Here is an 18,232-nt window from a genome sequence, read left to right on the forward strand (position 1 = left end):
TCCTAACTCCCTAAACTCCGCCTGCAGGACCTCAATCCCTCTTTCTTCCTATGTCGTTGGTACCAATGTGGACCACGACCTCTGGCTGTGCACCCTCGCCCTCCAGAATGCCCTTCAGCTGGTCGGTGATATCCATGACCGTTGCACCAGGGAGGCAACATACCATCCTGGAATCACGTCTGCGATCACAGAAATGCCTATCTGTTCCCTTAACTATAGAATCCCCTATCACTATTGCTCTCTTGTCCTTTCTCCTCCCCCGCTGCACAGCTGAGCCACCCATGGCGCTCTGTTCATGACTCTTGCTGCACTCTCCAGAGGAACCCTCTCTCCCATCGGTACTCAGAACTGAATACCGGTTAGAAAGTGGAATGCCCTCTGGGGACTCCTGCACTACCTGCCTCGACCTTCTTCTCTGTCTGGCCACCACCCTGTGCTCTCCTAAGCTCCGGGATGACTACCTCCTGACACGTGCTATCCACGTAGTTCTCTACCTCGTGGATGTGCCACAGTGACTCCAGCCGCTGCTCGAGTTCCAAAACCCAGAGCTCAAGCTTCTGCAGCCAGTGACACTTGCTGCAGATGTGTTTGTCAAGGACACATTGTGCGTCCACGACTTGCCACAGGGGGCACATTCCACTTGGCCGAGTTGCCCTGCCATTACTTAGCTTTACAAACTAACTATTGCTCATGTAATAAATGGAATAACTTATCAGTTACTGGCCAATCAGCTTCTTCCCCTGTACTGTGGAGGCTGAAAAGGCAGAAAAGAAAGACTTGCAAACAGTATCTCCTTCCCCAAGTCAGTAAAATCCCTCACACACAACTCACAGCCTGACTGTCCAAACGCACTATTCTAAGTAACAATTATTAATAAATTACACTACTAAGAAAGAAAGAAAAGAAAAGAAAGAAAAAAGAACACTACTTAGAACAAAACCTTAGTAGTACTAACCTTATCACTTAAAAGGTAGCTATTTGAGGGTTTAAAAAAAAAAAAACTTTTTTCCCTGATTTTTTAAGCTATTTACAGGCAATAACAGCTGTTACCTACCCAACCAATCAACTTAGATTTCCCGTGATGTCACTGGTAGTTTTGTTTCCTCTTTTGAAACCCAGCGCTTGCTGCCACAGCTAGAGAGCCTGCCGCCGCTCTGGTCTGAGTTAGGTGAGGGCCTTGAGCTCCACTCTTTATTTCTCCAGGTCCTGCTCCGGATCCGCCTCCTCCCAGCTCCGCCGCCGACTGCCGCTGCTCTGGTCTAATAATCCAGAGATTATTACCTTTTGAGGTTCTGCTTTTTAATTTAACCCCTAGCTGCTCCCTATGCAGGACCTCGTTCTTAGTCTATCTATGTTGTTAGTACCCACATGGACCACAACAACTGGATCCTCCCTCTCCCACTCCCAAGTTCCTCTCCACTCCTGAGCTGATGTCCCAAACCCTGGCACCTGGCAGGCAACACAGCCTTCTGGACTCTCGCTCTCGGCTGCACAGAACTGTGTCTATCCCCTGACGAACTATCTCCTACAACCAGTTTATTCCTATTTACTCCTCCTGCTTGAATGGCTTACTGTACCATGGTGCCATGGTCAGTTTTTCATCCACTTTGCAGCCCTCGCTCTCATCCATTCAAGCTGAAAGAATCTCAAACCTGTTGGACAATCTGAGTTCAATCTTTTGCAGGTTTAAGGCAGATTAAAGGGTGGCAAGACATGGGGGGAGGAAGAAGGTGAGGAGTGGAGGAGAAGAGGTAAGGAGGGGAGGGGTCCAAGGGTAAGTTGCATGGGGTGGGTTTGTGAGGAGGGGAATGGGTGGGGTGGGGAGAAGGTGGGAGTTGGTTGTGTGGAGGGAGGGGCCGGGAAGGGGAGTGAAGGTGGAATTTGTATGAGGGGGGGTTGAGGACCAAGAGGGTTTGGGGGAACTGTCTGCAGTAACTCCATAATTGCCTAATTCTGTGTCGAGCTATAGCAGGTTTCACTTGCTGTTGAAATCAGACTCCACATTTGCTTTGCAAATTAATCAGCCACCAAAACGGGTCAGTTCACTGGGACTGAAATCCTTGCAATTCATTCTGTGCAGAGTTAGAAGAGATTGGCATCAGAAACCAGAGCTCTGCTGTGTTCAGAAACTATAAATTCCCAAAGTGTTAAGTTTGATCTCTGACTATGTTTGCCCTATGATAGCCCTGATTTTTTTTTTCTTTTATTCTTTTGTGGAATGTGAGCATCATTGGCAAGGCTAGCATTTGTTGCCCATCCCTAATTGCTCTTGAGAAGGTGGTGGTGAGCTGCCTTCTTGAACCACTGCAGTCCATGTGGGGTAGGTACACCCACAGTGCTGTTAGGAAGAGAGTTTCAGGATTTTGATCCAGTTGCCCTGTTGTATGGCTTATTAAGTGTGTGTTGTAGGAATGATTCTTTGGGTGCTTTTTATTTCAGCGTTCCCCTGGGGATACTCTGGGCTTTGCTCTTGGGTTGGATCTGGCTGCAGTTGGTGACGATCCCAGACCCTGTTCTGATACCACATTATGAGGTTGGAGTGGTGGCATTCGGTGTCTCTGCTGTAGTGGAACTCCTCTCTGAGCCACTGTGGGTGCTGGCGCAGGTGCATATGTTGGTGAGGCTAAAGGTGAGCCATGTACATATGGAGACTGACTTATTAATCTTAAGAACTTTTGCTCCATTGCTTTTTTTTTCAGGGTTCTCCTCCCCTGAATTTGCTGACATCTACTGGGGTCTAGATCCGGAGGTGCTCACACCTTCACTGCTCTGCCCAGGTGGCTGCTGGTCTTGTGCGACACTAGACAGTGAGCTTTGGGAGGCATCAAGCCAAACCTGATCTTGCCTGACCCAATATCCACATCCACAGGGGTCACTGGACAGTGATCAGTAGCAGGAACCCTGGCTGATTTATTTTCTTTGCTAATGTAAAGGTGCTGAGGCCAATTTGAGTACACATCCACTAACTCTGCACAGACTGTGTATGGCCTGTGAGACCCATTGGCCCGTTGATCAGGAAATCATTGATCAACCACATCTCAGTTTGGAACTGCTTCTGTTCCGTTTTGTGTTTGTGTATTCCATTTGCTCTCTCTTGTCTTGGATTGCTAATGTTACCTCCCCAGTGGGCAGACTGACCCATATGGTAAATCGGGAAAATGTCCCTGTGACTGATTCCCTTGCGCTGTATTATTGACCTGTAGTCTGGGTCCTGGTAGGGGGCGAGGTGGTGGTTGGAGGTCAGTTCCCTGACCTCTAGTCTGAGTTGGGGTGGGTGGGGGAGGTCAGTTGTCCGAGTCGGGGCTGGGGTTGGTGGTCGCAAGGCGGCGTTCAGTTCCCTGACCTCGGGTTTGAGTCGGGGTGGCGCGGGGAAGTCAGTTCCCTACCCTCTGGTCTGAGTCGGGGTGGCATTGGGAGATTGGTTCCCTGACCTTGGGTCTGGGGTGGGGGTCAACCTTGGCTGGTTAGTAGTTTCTCAGGTTTCGTGCCTTGTCTGCACTTTGTTTGTTTATGTTGCAGATGATTGCTGAAAGTCTGGCCGTGGCTGCAAAGTGTATACTGACTGTTGTGTGTGTCACGGTCGTACCACACTGGGGTCTCTACGTATTCTCTCTTGCCCAGGTGGGTTGGATTTATTTTGACCGGCTAGATATCCAGAGCCCTGTGTCCAGAATGTGTTAAAGGAAAGCTGTTTACCCAAGGTATGTTCCTCAATCACATTTGGGCAGACTGTCGCTTGCTTGTGATATAACGATAACCATGCCCGATCTCTCCATCCCCAACATTAAAGGGTTTGCCACCAGACGATGCTTTGGTGAACAGAAACCCCATTAATCTGGTGCTGGTCCAGGTTGTGACCCACAATTAGTCCCACTCCCCTGCTCTTTCCCCATAGCCCAGCAAAAGTTTCCATTCAAGTATTTAAACAATTCCCTTTTGAAAGTTACTATTGAATCTGCATTCATCACCCTTTCAGGTGTGTTTTTAAAAAAAAACTCCTTATGTCATCTCTCGTTCTTTTACCAATCACCTTAAATCTCTGTCCTCTGGTTCTCGATTCTTCCGCCACAAGAAACTTTCTCTTTATTTACTCTATCAATACCCTTTAAGATTTTGAACACCTATCTAATCTCCCTTAACCTACTCTGCTCTAAGGAAAACAACCCCAACTTCTCCAGTCTCTCCACATAACTGAAGCCTCTCATCTTTGGTATCATTTCAGTAAATCTCTGTACCCTCTCCAAGGCCCAGACAGCCTTCATAAAGTGTGATGCCCAGAATTCAACACAGTACTCATTTGGGGCCTAACCACTGATTTATAAAGGTTTTAGCATAATTTCCTTGCTTTTGTACCCTCTGCGTCCATTTATAAAACCAAGGAACCTGCAAGCCTTCTCAACTTGTTTTTGCACTTTCACTTGTGCGCACGCACCTCCAGGTCTGTCTGTTCTTGCACCCCCTTTAAAATTGCACCCTTCAGTTTGTCGCCTCTCCTCGTTCTTGCTACCAAAATGTATCAGTTCATATTTCTTTGTGTTAAATTTTATCTGCCATGCGTCTGTCCATTTCATCAGTCAGTATGTCCTTCTGAAGTCTGTTATTATCATCCTCACTGTTTACTACATTTCCCAGTTTCATGTCATCTGCAGACTTTAAAATTATACTCTGTATATCCAAGTCCATATATATCAAGAAGAGCAGTGGTCCAAATACCAACCCCTGGGGTACACCACTACATCTCCTTTCAGTTGGAAAACTGTTTACTACTCTCTGCCTCCTGCCCCTAAGCTAATTTTGTATCCACACTGTCACTACCCCCTTTACTCCAATGGGCTTTAATTTTTTTTTAACAAGTCTATTATGTGGTATCTTATCAAACGCCTTTTAAAGTCCATATACACAACATCAACCGCACTCCCCTCACTAATACTTTGTTACTCCATGTCAGCAAGTGGGTAAAAGGTTATTAGGGTAGATGGGAATGTGGAGTTGAGGTTACAATCAGATCAGCCATGATCTTATTGAATGGTGGAGCTGGCTCGAGGGGCCGAGTGGCCTACCCCTGCTCCTAATTCGTATATTCATCAAAGAACTCGATCAAATCAGTCATTTTGTTAGGACCGAGGTGGAAGGAATGCACTTTTTTTCTAGCTTCACTTCTCCACAAGTCACAACGTATATTTAAATGTTTACCCAGTTACCGATAGACTCTATTTTTATCCTAGAATAAAAATACACCAACCAGGTTTCTTCAATAAACAACAAAATTATCAGTTTATTATAAAACAAGACTTAACCAGTAATGAAGCAACGCATTAACACAGATTGAAATATGAAAGTTCCTTATTTACCTTAGTCCCTCACACACACACCAGTTAACTGAAAAGTAGAGAATTTTTTCTTTGGAGCTCTTTTTTTTTTTTTAGAACATTACAGTGCAGTACAGGCCCTTCGGCCCTCGATGTTGCGCCGACCTGTGAAACCATCTGACCTACACTATTCCATTTTCATCCATATGTCTATCCAATGACCACTTAAATGCCCTTAAAGTTGGCGAATCTACTACTGCTGCAGGCAGGGCGTTCCACGCCCTTACTACTCTCTGAGTAAAGAAACTACCTCTCACATCTGTCCTATATCTATCACCCCTCAACTTAAAGCTATGTCCCCTCGTGTTTGCCATCACCATCCGAGGAAAAAGACGCTCACTATCCACCCTATCTAACCCTCTGATTATCTTATATGTCTCTATTAAGTCACCTCTCCTCCTCCTCCTCTCCAACGAAAACAACCTCAAGTCCCTCAGCCTTTCCTCGTAAGACCTTCCCTCCATACCAGGCAACATCCTAGTAAATCTCCTCTGCACCCTTTCCATAGCTTCCACATCCTTCCTATAATGCGGTGACCAGAACTGCACGCAATACTCCAGGTGCGGTCTCACCAGAGTTTTGTACAGCTGCAGCATGACCTCGTGTCTCCGAAACTCGATCCCCCTACTAATAAAAGCTAACACACCATATGCCTTCTTAACAGCCCTATTAACCTGGGTAGCAACCTTCAGGGATTTATGCACCTGGACACCAAGATCTCTCTGTTCATCTACACTACCAAGAATCTTCCCATTAGCCCAGTACTCTGCATTCCTGTTACTCCTTCCAAAGTGAATCACCTCACACTTTTCCGCATTAAACTCCATTTGCCATCTCTCAGTCCAGCTCTGCAGCCTATCTATGTCCCTCTGTACCCTACAACATCCTTCGGCACTATCCACAACTCCACCGACCTTAGTGTCATCTGCAAATTTACTAACCCACCCTTCTACACCCTCATCCAGGTCATTTATAAAAATGACAAACAGCAGTGGCCCCAAAACAGATCCTTGCGGTACACCACTAGTAACTAAACTCCAGGATGAACATTTGCCATCAACCACCACCCTCTGTCTTCTTTCAGCTAGCCAATTTCTGATCCAAAGCTCTAAATCACCTTCAACCCCATACTTCCGTATTTTCTGCAATAGCCTACCGTGGGGAACCTTATCAAACGCCTTACTGAAATCCATATACACCACATCCACTGCTTTACCCTCATCTACCTGTTTGGTCACCTTCTCGAAAAACTCAATAAGGTTTGTGAGGCACGACCTACCCGTCACAAAACCGTGCTGACTATCTCTAATGAACTTATTCTTTTCAAGATGATTATAAATCCTGTCTCTTATAACCTTTTCCAACATTTTACCCTTTTCCAACATGTTACAAAAAAAGACAAAAAAGAATACTTTGGCCAAATACTTGCTAATTCTTGAAGAAAAAAAATGATATGGAAAGATGTCAGTTATCCCTTTTTGGTTTAGCGTCCCAAATAAGCGTAGACAGCTGTGACTGGGATCTTTCTAGAACAGTTCTTTTCAGGCGACATTGAAGATCATTTTGGCAGGCTTTCCAGGAGAAATGCAGCACCAATTTCTCTATTTCTTGCACTTGATTCTCAGGAAGTTCTCAGAGATAGAAGAGGGTGCTGATGGTAACTGTTGTCTTGGCTGGTTTTCTCCAACTGCCTTCAAAACCATTCACACCGCAACACGCTGTTCAAAGCAGAACCAAAAACAATATCTGAAGAGTCAAGCCTCCTGACCCCTATAAATCTTGACCTGTCACTTCTCTGTAGACATCTCCCCTTAATCCAAAGTTCCTGTTGTTTATTTATCACAATTGGTGACAGATGGTCTCCAGTAGAGGTTGTTTTTAGGAATGCTTGATTCTTCCAGTAAGTGTTTTCAGTCAAGTGTCCATTCAATGAACTGTCAACAACAAAGTCCAGCTTTTATGAAATCTTCAGCTTTCTCCACAATTTAAATACAAGTCCTCAAGAAATATATTTAACAAAAAATATAGAAGCACTTTCATAACAATTTACAGTATAGAAGGAGACCATTTGGCCCATCGAGTCCAAGCTGGTGCTCCACGGAGTTATCCAGTCAGTAGAGTATGGCTACCTGACCCGAACCCCACCAGATCCGACAACGTGTCGGGTTTGGTTCAGATTGGGTCTCTCTTCCGGATCTGGCATTTGGGCTCGGGCCAGGTCGGACACAGTGCTGTCTTTTGCTCGGGGAAGGAAAAGCTTCAAAATTTGAACAGCCAGGACGTCAAGGCGGGAAAAGTGCATCCGGACTCCGCACTAGTCTGCAGTGAGCGATTCTATCAAAGGTAGAGCACAAGCTCTTTGATATAATCAACTTCATTCCAGTAGTCGGGTCGGGAGCGGGAAAAAAAATCAAAGGTCTCGGGCCGGGTTGGGTTCGGGTTGGATGTGGTTCTATCGGGCCCGGGTCGGGTTTCAATTGCATACCTGAGCAGGCCTTTACCAGTCAATCCTACTCCCCTACTCGATTCCCCGTAGCTCTGCAAGTTTATTTCCTTCAAATGGTCATCCAATTTCCTTTTGAAGTCATTGATTTCATTGTTTCCATTTCTACCACCCTTGTGGACAGCGAGTTCCAGACCGCTGTGTAAAAAGAAAATGGGTTCTTCCTCATATTCCTCCTGCATCTCTTGCCCAAAACCTTCAATCTGTGACCCTTAGTCCTTGTACCATCAGCTAATGGCTGCAGGTTTTCCTTGTCTAACCTACTAAGCCTGTCATAATCTTGTAAGCTTCTATTAAATCTCCCGTCAATCTCCTTTGTTTTCAGGAGAACCACCCCAGTTTTTCCAGCCTGACCTTGTAATTAAAATCCCTAGAATCATTCTGGTAAATATCTTCTGCACCCACTGAAGGACCCTCGCATCCTTCCGAAAGTGTGGTGACCAGAACTGGATGCAATACTCCAGTTGGAGCCTAGCCAGAGTTTTATAAGGGTTCAACATAACCTATATCAGCTGCATTTCTGCACTTTGCTGCTCCCTTCTCCACAGTCCCATGCCCATTGGTGCCATGGTCTCGACTGCACTCCTTCAAAGTGTCGTCATTCCCAGCAGTTTCCAAAGCTGAGTACTGGTTTGAGAGTGGCATACGTCCTGAAGACTCGTGCACTTCCTGCCTCTTCCTACTCTTAAGAATAGCCACCCACCCACTATCCTGAACTCTCACTGTCTGTGGGGTGACAATCTCCTGGAACTAACGATCCAGGAACCTCTTCTGCTCCCTGTTGCTTTACCTTTATCAAATCCTTGCCAATTTTCAGTTATTAGCTCATACTTTTCCGAATGTCATTTAATTTTGTCCCACATTATTGTTTCTAAATTTCCCCACCACTCGCATGAGGCTGACCGGCCTGTCGTTGCTGGGTTTATCCCTCTCCCCTTTTTAAAAAAAAAAATAGTGAAGGATTATTTCCACTGGTTTACTCCACATGCAATGGGGCAGTGGCCCAGTGCAGTGGACACCGCAAATAAATTGCAAAAGACCAATGCATCAGAGCTTTCCCCTCCCCCAAGCCAAGTGCTCCAGTGCATCCATGGCACTTGCCTGTTAATGTCACCTAGTAAACTGAGATGACTCTAACACCGCCAGGCACAGCCTGCCGTGTCGATCTGCTCCCAATCAACAGTCAAGTGATATAAAATAAAATGGTGGAAACGCTCAACAGATTGGGCAGCATCTGTGAAGAGTAAAGCAGAGTTACATTTCAGGTCAATGACCTTTTGTCAGAATGTGAAATATTATTTCTATTTCTCTTTCAATAATTGCTGCATGAATTCCTCAGGGTAGTGTCCTATGCCCAACCATTTCCAACTATTTCATCAATGGCCTTCCCTCCATCTTAAGGTCAAAAGTGGGGATGTTTGCTCAGGATGAGGAACTTCAGTTCTTTGGATAGATTGGAGAAGCTGAGGCTGTTCTCCTTGGAGAAGAGATGATTAAAAGGAGATTGGATAGAGGTGTTCAAAAGCATGATGGGTCTGGACGGAGTAGATAGGGAGAAACTGTTCCCATTGGCAAAAGGATCCGCAGTATTTTGCTTTTATTTATTGACTTTGTCTGATCCTGTCATTGTTTTCCAAGTGCTCTGCTATTACATCTTTTATAATGGACTCTAGCATTTCCCCCACTACTGCTGTCCGGCTAGCCAGTCTGCAATTCCCTGTTTTCTCTCTAACTCCTTTTTTAAATAGTGGGGTTACATTAGCTACCTTCCAATCCGTTGGAACTGTTCCAGAGGCTATAGAATTTTGAAAAATGACTGGCAATGCATCTACTGAGGTACACCACCAGTAACTAAACTCCAGGATGAACATTTGCCATCAACCACCACCCTCTGTCTTCTTTCAGCTAGCCAATTTCTGATCCAAAGCACTAAATCACCTTCAATCCCATGCTTCCGTATTTTCTGCAATAGCCTACCGTGGGGAACCTTATCAAACGCCTTACTAAAATCCATATACACCACATCCACGGCTTTACCCTCATCCACCTGTTTGGTCACCTTCTCAAAAAACTCAATAAGGTTTGTGAGGCACGACCTACCCTTCACAAAACCGTGCTGACTATCGCTAATGAACTTATTCTTTTCAAGATGATTATAAATCCTATCTCTTATAACCTTTTCCAACATTTTACCCACAACCGAAGTAAGGCTCACAGGTCTATAATTACCAGGGCTGTCTCTACTCCCCTTCTTGAACAAGGGGACAACATTTGCTATCCTCCAGTCTTCCGGCACTATTCCTGTCGACAATGACGACATAAAGATCAAGGACAAAGGCTCTGCAATCTCCTCCCTGGCTTCCCAGAGAATCCTAGGATAAATCCCATCTGGCCCAGGGGACTTAGCAATTTTGGAAAGTGTGAAAATAGATAACACCTCCTCCTTGTGAACCTCAATCCCATCTAGCCTAGTACTAGCTAGATGGATAAAGAACTGGCTGGGCAACAGGAGACAGAGTAGCAGTGGAAGGGAGTTTCTCAAAATGGAGACGTGTGACCAGTGGTGTTCCACAGGGATCCGTGCTGGGATCACTGTTGTTTGTGATATACATAAATGATTTGGAGGAAAGTATAGGTGGTCTGATTAGCAAGTTTGCAGACGACACTAAGATTGGTGGAGTAGCAGATAGTGAAGGGGACTGTCAGAGAATACAGCAGAATATAGATAGATTGGAGAGTTGGGCAGAGAAATGGCAGATGGAGTTCAATCCGGGCAAATGCGAGGTGATGCATTTTGGAAGATCCAATTCAAGAGTGAACTATACAATAAATGGAAAAGTCCTGGGGAAAATTGATGTACAGAGATTTTTGGGCGTTCAGGTCCATTGTTCCCTGAAGGTGGCAACGCAGGTCAATAGAGTGGTCAAGAAGGCATACGGCATGCTTTCCTTCATCGGACGGGGTATTGCGTACAAGAGTTGGCAGGTCATGTTACAGTTGTATAAGACTTTGGTTCGGCCACATTTGGAATACTGCGTGCAGTTCTGGTCGCCACATTACGAAAAGGATGTGGATGCTTTGGAGAGGGTGCAGAGGAGGTTCACCAGGATGTTGCCTGGTATGGAGGGTGCTAGCTATGAAGAGAGGTTGAGTAGATTAGGATTATTTTCATTAGAAAGACGGAGGTTGAGGGGGGACCTGATTGAGGTGTACAAAATCATGAGAGGTATAGACAGGGTGGATAGCAAGAAGCTTTTTCCCAGAGTGGGGGATTCAATTACTAGGGGTCACGAGTTCAAAGTGAGAGGGGAAAATTTTAGGGGGGATATGCGTGGAAAGTTCTTTACGCAGAGGGTGGTGGGTGCCTGGAACGCGTTGCCAGCGGAGGTGGTAGACGCGGGCACGATGGCGTCTTTTAAGATGTATCTAGACAGATACATGAATGGGCAGGAAGCAAAGAGATACAGACCCTTAGAAAATAGGCGACCGGTTTAGATAGAGGATCTGGATCGGCGCAGGCTTGGAGGGCCGAAGGGCCTGTTCCTGTGCTGTAATTTTCTTTGTTCTTTGTACTGTTTCTAGGGTCACTTCCTTAAGTACCCTGGGATGTAGATTATCAGGCCCTGGGGATTTATCGGCCTTCAATCCCATCAATTTCCCTAACACCATTTCCCTACTCATACTGATTTCATACAGTTCCTCTTTCTCACTAGACCTATGTTCCCAACATTTCTGAGAGGTAATTTGTGTCCTCCTTTGTGAAGACAGAACCAAATATGTATTTAATTGGTCTGCCATTTCTTTGTTCCCCATTATAAATTCCCCCGTTTTTGACTGTAAGGGACACACATTTGTCTTCAGTAATCTTATTTTCTCCACATATCTATAGAAGATTTTACAGTCAGTTTTTATGTTCTCTGCAAGCTTACTCTCTCACTCTCTTTTTCCCCCTTCTTCATCAATCCCTCTGTCCTCCTTTGCTGAATTCTAAACTGCTCCTAATCCTCAGGTTTGCTGCTTTAATCTGGCCATTTTATATTCCTCCTCCTTGGATCTAACTTGGATACTAAATGAGTACTTTGCATCAGTATTCACCAAAGAGAAGGACTTGGTGGATGATGAGCCTAGGGAAGGGAGTGCAGATAGTCTCAGTCATCTCATTATCAAAAAGGAGGAGGTGTTGGGTGTCTTGCAAAGCATTAAGGTAGATAATTCCCCAGGCCTGATGGGATCTACCCTAGAATACTGAGGGAGGCAAGGGAAGAAATTGCTGGGGCCTTTGACAGAAATCTTTGCATCCTCATTGGCTACAGGTGAGGTCCCAGTGGACTGGAGAATAGCCAATGTTGTTCCTTTGTTTAAGAAGGGTGGCAATGATAATCCAGGAAATTATAGGCCGGTGAGCCTTACGTCAGTGGTAGGGAAACTATTAGAGAGGATTATTCGGGACAGGATTTACTCCCATTTGGAAACAAACGAACTTATTAGCGAGAGACAGCATGGTTTTGTGAAGGGGAGGTCGTGTCTTACTAATTTGATTTGAGTTTTTTGAGGAAGTGACGAAGATGATTGATGAAGGAAGGGCAGTGGATGTTATCTATATGGACTTTAGTAAAGCCTTTGACAAGGTCCCGCATGGCAGACTGGTACAAAAGGTGACGTCACACGGGATCAGAGGTGAGCTGGCAAGATGGATACAGAACTGGCTCTGTCATAGAAGACAGAGGGTATCAGTGGATGGGTGTTTTTCTGAATGGAGGAATGTGACTAGTGGTGTTCCGCAGGGATCAGTGCTGGGACCTTTGCTGTTTGCGGTATATATAAATTATTTGGAGGAAAATGTAGCTGGTCTGATTAGTAAGTTTGCAGACGACACAAAGGTTGGTGGAGTTGCGGATAATGATGAGGATTGTCAGAGGAGACAGCAGGATATAGATCGGTTGGAGACTTGGGCGGAGAAATGGCAGATGGAGTTTAATCCGGACAAATGTGAGGTAATGCATTTTGGAAGGACTAATGCAGGTGGGAGGTCTACAGTAAATGGCAGAACCCTAAGGAGTATTGACAGACAGAGAGATCTGGACGTACAGGTCCACAGGTCACTGAAAGTGGCAACGCAGGTGGATAAGGTAGTCAACAAAGTTATGAGCGGCATGGACAGAGTGGATAGTCAGAAGCTTTTTCCCAGGGTGGAAGAGTCAGTTACTAGGGGACATAGGTTTAAGGTGCGAGGGGCAAAGTTTAGAGGGGATGTGCGAGGAAAGTTTTTTACACAGAGGGTGGTGAGTGCCTGGAACTTGCTGCCAGGGGAGGTGGTGGAAGCAGATATGATAGTGACGTTTCAGAGACATCTTGACAAATACATGAATAGGAAGGGAATAGAGGGATATTGGACCCGGAAGTGCAGAAGGTATTCGTTTCGGCAGGCATAAAGATCGGCGCAGGCTTGGAGGGCCGAATGGCCTGTTCCTGTGCTGTACTGTTCTTTTTGTTCTAATACTATCCTTAATTTCTTTTGTAAGCCATGGTTGAGCCACCCTTCCTGCTTTATTTTTGGACCAGTCAGGAATGAACAATTGTTGTAATTCATCCATGCGCTCTTTAAATGCTAGCCATTGCCTATCCACTGTCAACCCTTTAAGTAACATTCCCCAATCTATCATAGCCAACTTGTGCCTCGTACCTTCAAAGTTCCATTTATTTAGATTCTCACTCTCCATCTTAATGAAGAATTCTCACATGTTATGGTCACTCTTCCCCAAGGGACTCCACATAACGAGATTGTTAATTAATCCTTTCTCATTACACAATACCCAGTCTAGGATGGCTGTTCTCTGGTTGGTTTCTCAACATATTGGTCCAAGAACCCATCACGTACACGCTCCAGGAATTCTTCCTCTACGGTATTATTGTTAATTTGGTGTGCCCAATCTACATGTAGATTAAAGTCATGCATAATTACAGTTTTACCCTTATTGCATGCATCTCTAATTTCCTGTTCAATGCCATCCTCTACATGCCCACTGCTGTTTTGGTGTCTACATACAACCCCCACCAACATTTTCTGCCCCTTGGTGTTTCTTAGCTCCACCCCATACAGATTCCACATCAGGATTCTCTGAGCTAATATCCTTCTTCACTGTTGTATTGATTTACTGTCTTACTAACAACGCTACTCCACCTCCTTTCCCTTTTTGCCTGTCCATCCTAAATATTAAATACCCTTGGATGTTCAGTTCCCATCCTTGGTCACCCTGCAGCCATGTCTCCATAATCGCAACTATATCGTATCCATTTGCATCTATTTGCTCAGTTAATTCGCCTACCTTATTGCGAATACTCCGCACATTGAGACACAATGCCTTTAGGCTTATCTTTTTAACATTTTTAGTCATCTTAGCATTATTTCGCACTGTGGCCCTATTTGTTTCTTGCCCTTGATTTCTATGCCTTCCACTTTTGCCTTTTTGTTTCCTGTCTTTCGTTTGTATCCTTGTTTCCTCCTCCTCAGTCTCCCCACTCGGGTTCCCATCCCCTTGCCATTCGAGTTTAAATCGTCCCCAACAGCACTAGCAAACGCTTCTGCGAGGACGTCGGTTCCGGTCCTGCCTGGGTCTAACCCGTCCCGCTTGTACAGGTCCCACCTTCCCCAGAACCGGTCCCGACTTCCCCGGAATCTCAATCCCTCCCTCCTGCACTATTTCTCCAGCCACGCATTCATCTGGTCTATTCTCCTGTTCCTGTGCTCTCTAACACGGGGCACAGGAAGTAATCCTGAGATTACTACCTTTGAGGTCCTGCTGTTTAATTTAGCTCCTAACTCCTTTAAATTCATCTTGCAGGACCTCATCCCTTTTTCTACCTACCTATCTGTTATCAATTATTAATTCCCCAGACTCACTTTCTGTAGGACCAATGCTCACTTTCTTAACTCTTTTCTTTTTAAAATATCTATCTTACTATCTGTCTTTGTATTTCTAGATAGCTTTCTCTCGTACTCTAATTTTACCTTCCTTATCAATCTTTTAGTCATTCTTTGCCATTTTTTATATTCTGTCCAATCTTCTGACCTGCCTCCCATCTTTGCGCAATTATAAGATTTTTATTTTAAGTTTGATACTATCTTTAACTGTTTTAGTTAACCACGGATGGCAGGTCCCATCCTTGGAATTTTTCTTTCTCATTGAGATGTACCTATTCTGTGTATTCTGAAATATCCTCTTAAATGTCTTCCACTGCATCTCTATTGACTTATCCCTTAACCTAATTTGCCAGTTCACTTTAGCTAGCTCTGCTTTCATGCCCTCATAATTGCTCTTCTTTAGATTTAAAATACTAGTCTTGGACCCACTCTTCTCTCCCTTAAACTGAATGTAAAATTCAATCATATTATGATTGCTGCTAGCTAGGGGTGCCTTAACTATAAAGTCATTAATTAATCCTATCTTGTTGCACAATACCAGGTCTAGTATAGCCTGCTCTCTGGTTGGCTCAAGAACGTATTGTTCCAAGAAATTATCCTGAAAACATTCTTTATACTCCTCATCAAGGCTACCTCTGCCCATCTGATTTTTCCAGTCTATATGTAGGTTAAAATCCCCCATAATTATCGCTGTACCTTTCTGAAAAGCTGCCATTATTTGTTCCTTTATACCGCGTCCTACAGTGTGGTTAATGTTAGGTGGCCTGTACACCACTCCCACAAGTTACTTTTTGCCTTTATCATTTCGCATCTGTACCCAAACTGCTTCTACAACCTGGTTTCCTGAACTTAGGTCATCCCTCTCTATTGCGCTAATACCATAATTAATTAACAGAGCTACCCCTCCGCCTTTTCCTAGCTTCCTGTCATCCTTCCTAAATGCCATGTACCCATCAATATTCAGGTCGCAATCTATGTCATCCTGCAGCCATATTTCTGTAATGGCTATCAGATCGTATTTATTTATTTTTTATTTGCGCTCTCAGTTTATCTGTTTGTTTCAAATACAACGTGCATTCAGATACAGAGCCTTTAGTTTTGTCTTTTTACTATTTTTGTAACTTCTAGCCTTATCTATTGATTTACACTTAGATTAGTACACTCTGATTAGTACACATGCTTATGGACTGAGCGAAGGTGTATTTGCTACTCACAATGCTGGGGAGACTAAACGCAGATTGGGTGACCACTTTTGAGGAACACCTTCGCTCAGTCCGCAAGCGTAACTCCGAGCTTCCAGTTGCTTGCCATTTCTATTACCACCCTGCTCTCTTGCCTGCATTTCTGTCCTTGGCTTGCTGCAGTGTTCCATAATGGCATAAATGGGGCATTTTCAAGATGGCAGGCAGTGAATAGTGGGGTGCCACAAGCTGGGGCCTCAGCTATTTACACTCTTATATCAATGACTTGGATGAAGAGAGAAAGATTGCGCGCACGAGAGAGAGAGAGAGATCGCGCACGCTCTCTCGCTCGCAATCTCTCGCTCATGCGTGATCTCTCTTCCGCACACGATCTCGCTCGCGATCTCTCTCTATCGCGCGCACGATCTCTTTCGCTTGCTCGCATGCGCGATCTCTCTATTGCACGATCTCTCTCTCTCGCGCACGTGCGCGCGAACTCACTCGCTCGTTCGTGCTCACTTGATGTCCTGCGCTCTGTCTCTCTCCCGCCCCCGCGCCCTCGCTCTCGATTTCAATGTTGTGCTCTCTCTAGCTCTCGCTGCTCCCCCTCCCTCCCTCTCGCTGCAGCTTCCTGAACCCCCCCGACCCACCGAGGCAGAGAATTCCAAACTTTCACAACTCAGTGAAGAAATTTCTCCTTATCTGTGTGCTAAATGGCCGTCTCCTTTGTCCTGAGACTATGACCGCTTGTTTAGGCTCTCCAGTCATGTGAAACACGAGTGCCAATCTTGGATCTGGAACATCCTGGAGTTTTCTGGACCAGGTGTTCTTCTAGATCAGGAAACTTCAGGTGTTTTCTCTATCTGTTCTTTTTGTTCCAAGGTCTGGACTTTTTACCCCCAGATTGCCTGCCTGTGTTTCCCAGGCTGATGTTTTCCCGGGTCGATTGTTTTTGGGTGATTTTCCGGACTGGGTATTTTCCCCAAGTCTGTGTTCTTGGCTGTTTTTGCAAGAGTACTGGCTCCCTCCAGTGGTGCAGCTGTTTTGCTCACTGTGCAGTTCAAACATGGTTGTTGTTTGACAATTGTTTTTCTAGATTGCAGAATATTTCAGTATATTTTTCAATCATGCAGGTTGCTTTAAAATGAGGGTAATTTGTGTTACTTTAAAAAAAAAAAAAAATCATTCTTGGGATGTGGGCATTTTTTTGGTCCCCAGGTTTGATGCAACTGAGTGTTTCTGAGGACAAGTTTCTGGAGTGTGTTAGGGCTGGTTTTCTGGAGTAGTATGTTGAGGAACCGACTCGACAATAGGCTATTTTAGATCGAGTATTATGTAATGAGAAAGGGCTAATTAATCTTATTGTCAAAGAACTTTTAGGGATAATTGACCATAATATGATAGAATTTTACATTATGTTTGAGAGTCATAGTCGAAAAGCATAGAAACAGGCCCTTCGGCCCACCGCATCCTGTCCAACCATAATTCCTATCTATACTAATCCCACCTGCCTGCATTAACTCTTGTACTCAGTGCCTTGGCCGATGAAGGCAAGCATGCCATCCACCACCTTCACCACCCTGTCTACCTGTGTTGCCACTTTCAGGGAACTATGTACTTGCACCCCAAGGTGTCTCTGCTCAACAACATTCCCTAGGGCCCTGCCATTCACTGTATTTGTCCTGCCCTGGTTTAACTTCCCAAAATGCATCACTTCACACTTGTCTGCATTAAATTCCATTTGCCAATCCCTTGCCCAGTGAGGTAGTTCAATCTGAAGCCAGAGTGTTGAATTTGAACAAAGGAAATTATGAAGGTATGAGGGCCAAATTGGCTGAGGTGGATTGGGAAAATACATTAAAAAGTATGACAGTACATCGTCAACAGATAGTCTTTAAAGAAATATTGCATAGTTTACAGCAACTATACATTCCTTCAAGGTACAAAAATCCCAAAAGTAAAGGCAGTCAACTGTGGATAACAGAGGAAGTTAAGGATTATATAAGATTAAAAGAAAAGGCCTATAAAATTGCCAGAAATAATAGTAAACCTGAGGATTTGTAGGATTTGAGAATACCGCAAAGGTGGATGAAGAAACTGATAAAGAAAAGGAGAATAGAATATGAATGTAAGCTAGCATAAAATATAAAAACGAATGGAAAAGCTTTGATAGGTACGTAAAAAGGAAACATTTGGCTCAGACAAATGTGGGTCCATTACAGGCAGAGTCAGGAGACTTTAAAATGGGGAATAGAGA

At 44.6% G+C, this 18,232-nt stretch overlaps 1 protein-coding gene across 1 annotated transcript in view; it reads left to right on the forward strand.

Annotated features, from left to right (window-relative positions):
- rft1 (RFT1 homolog) overlaps positions 1–18,232 on the forward strand; it is a 77,936-nt gene that overhangs the window by 14,948 nt on the left and 44,756 nt on the right. The window contains exons 4-5 of the mRNA XM_068052243.1: positions 2,440–2,629; positions 3,520–3,621. Coding sequence (XP_067908344.1) covers positions 2,440–2,629; positions 3,520–3,621 — 292 coding nt within the window. The remainder of the gene's footprint in view (positions 1–2,439; positions 2,630–3,519; positions 3,622–18,232) is intronic.

This window comes from Heterodontus francisci, chromosome 19 (genome assembly GCF_036365525.1).
Source record: "Heterodontus francisci isolate sHetFra1 chromosome 19, sHetFra1.hap1, whole genome shotgun sequence".
Lineage (NCBI taxonomy): Eukaryota > Metazoa > Chordata > Chondrichthyes > Heterodontiformes > Heterodontidae > Heterodontus > Heterodontus francisci.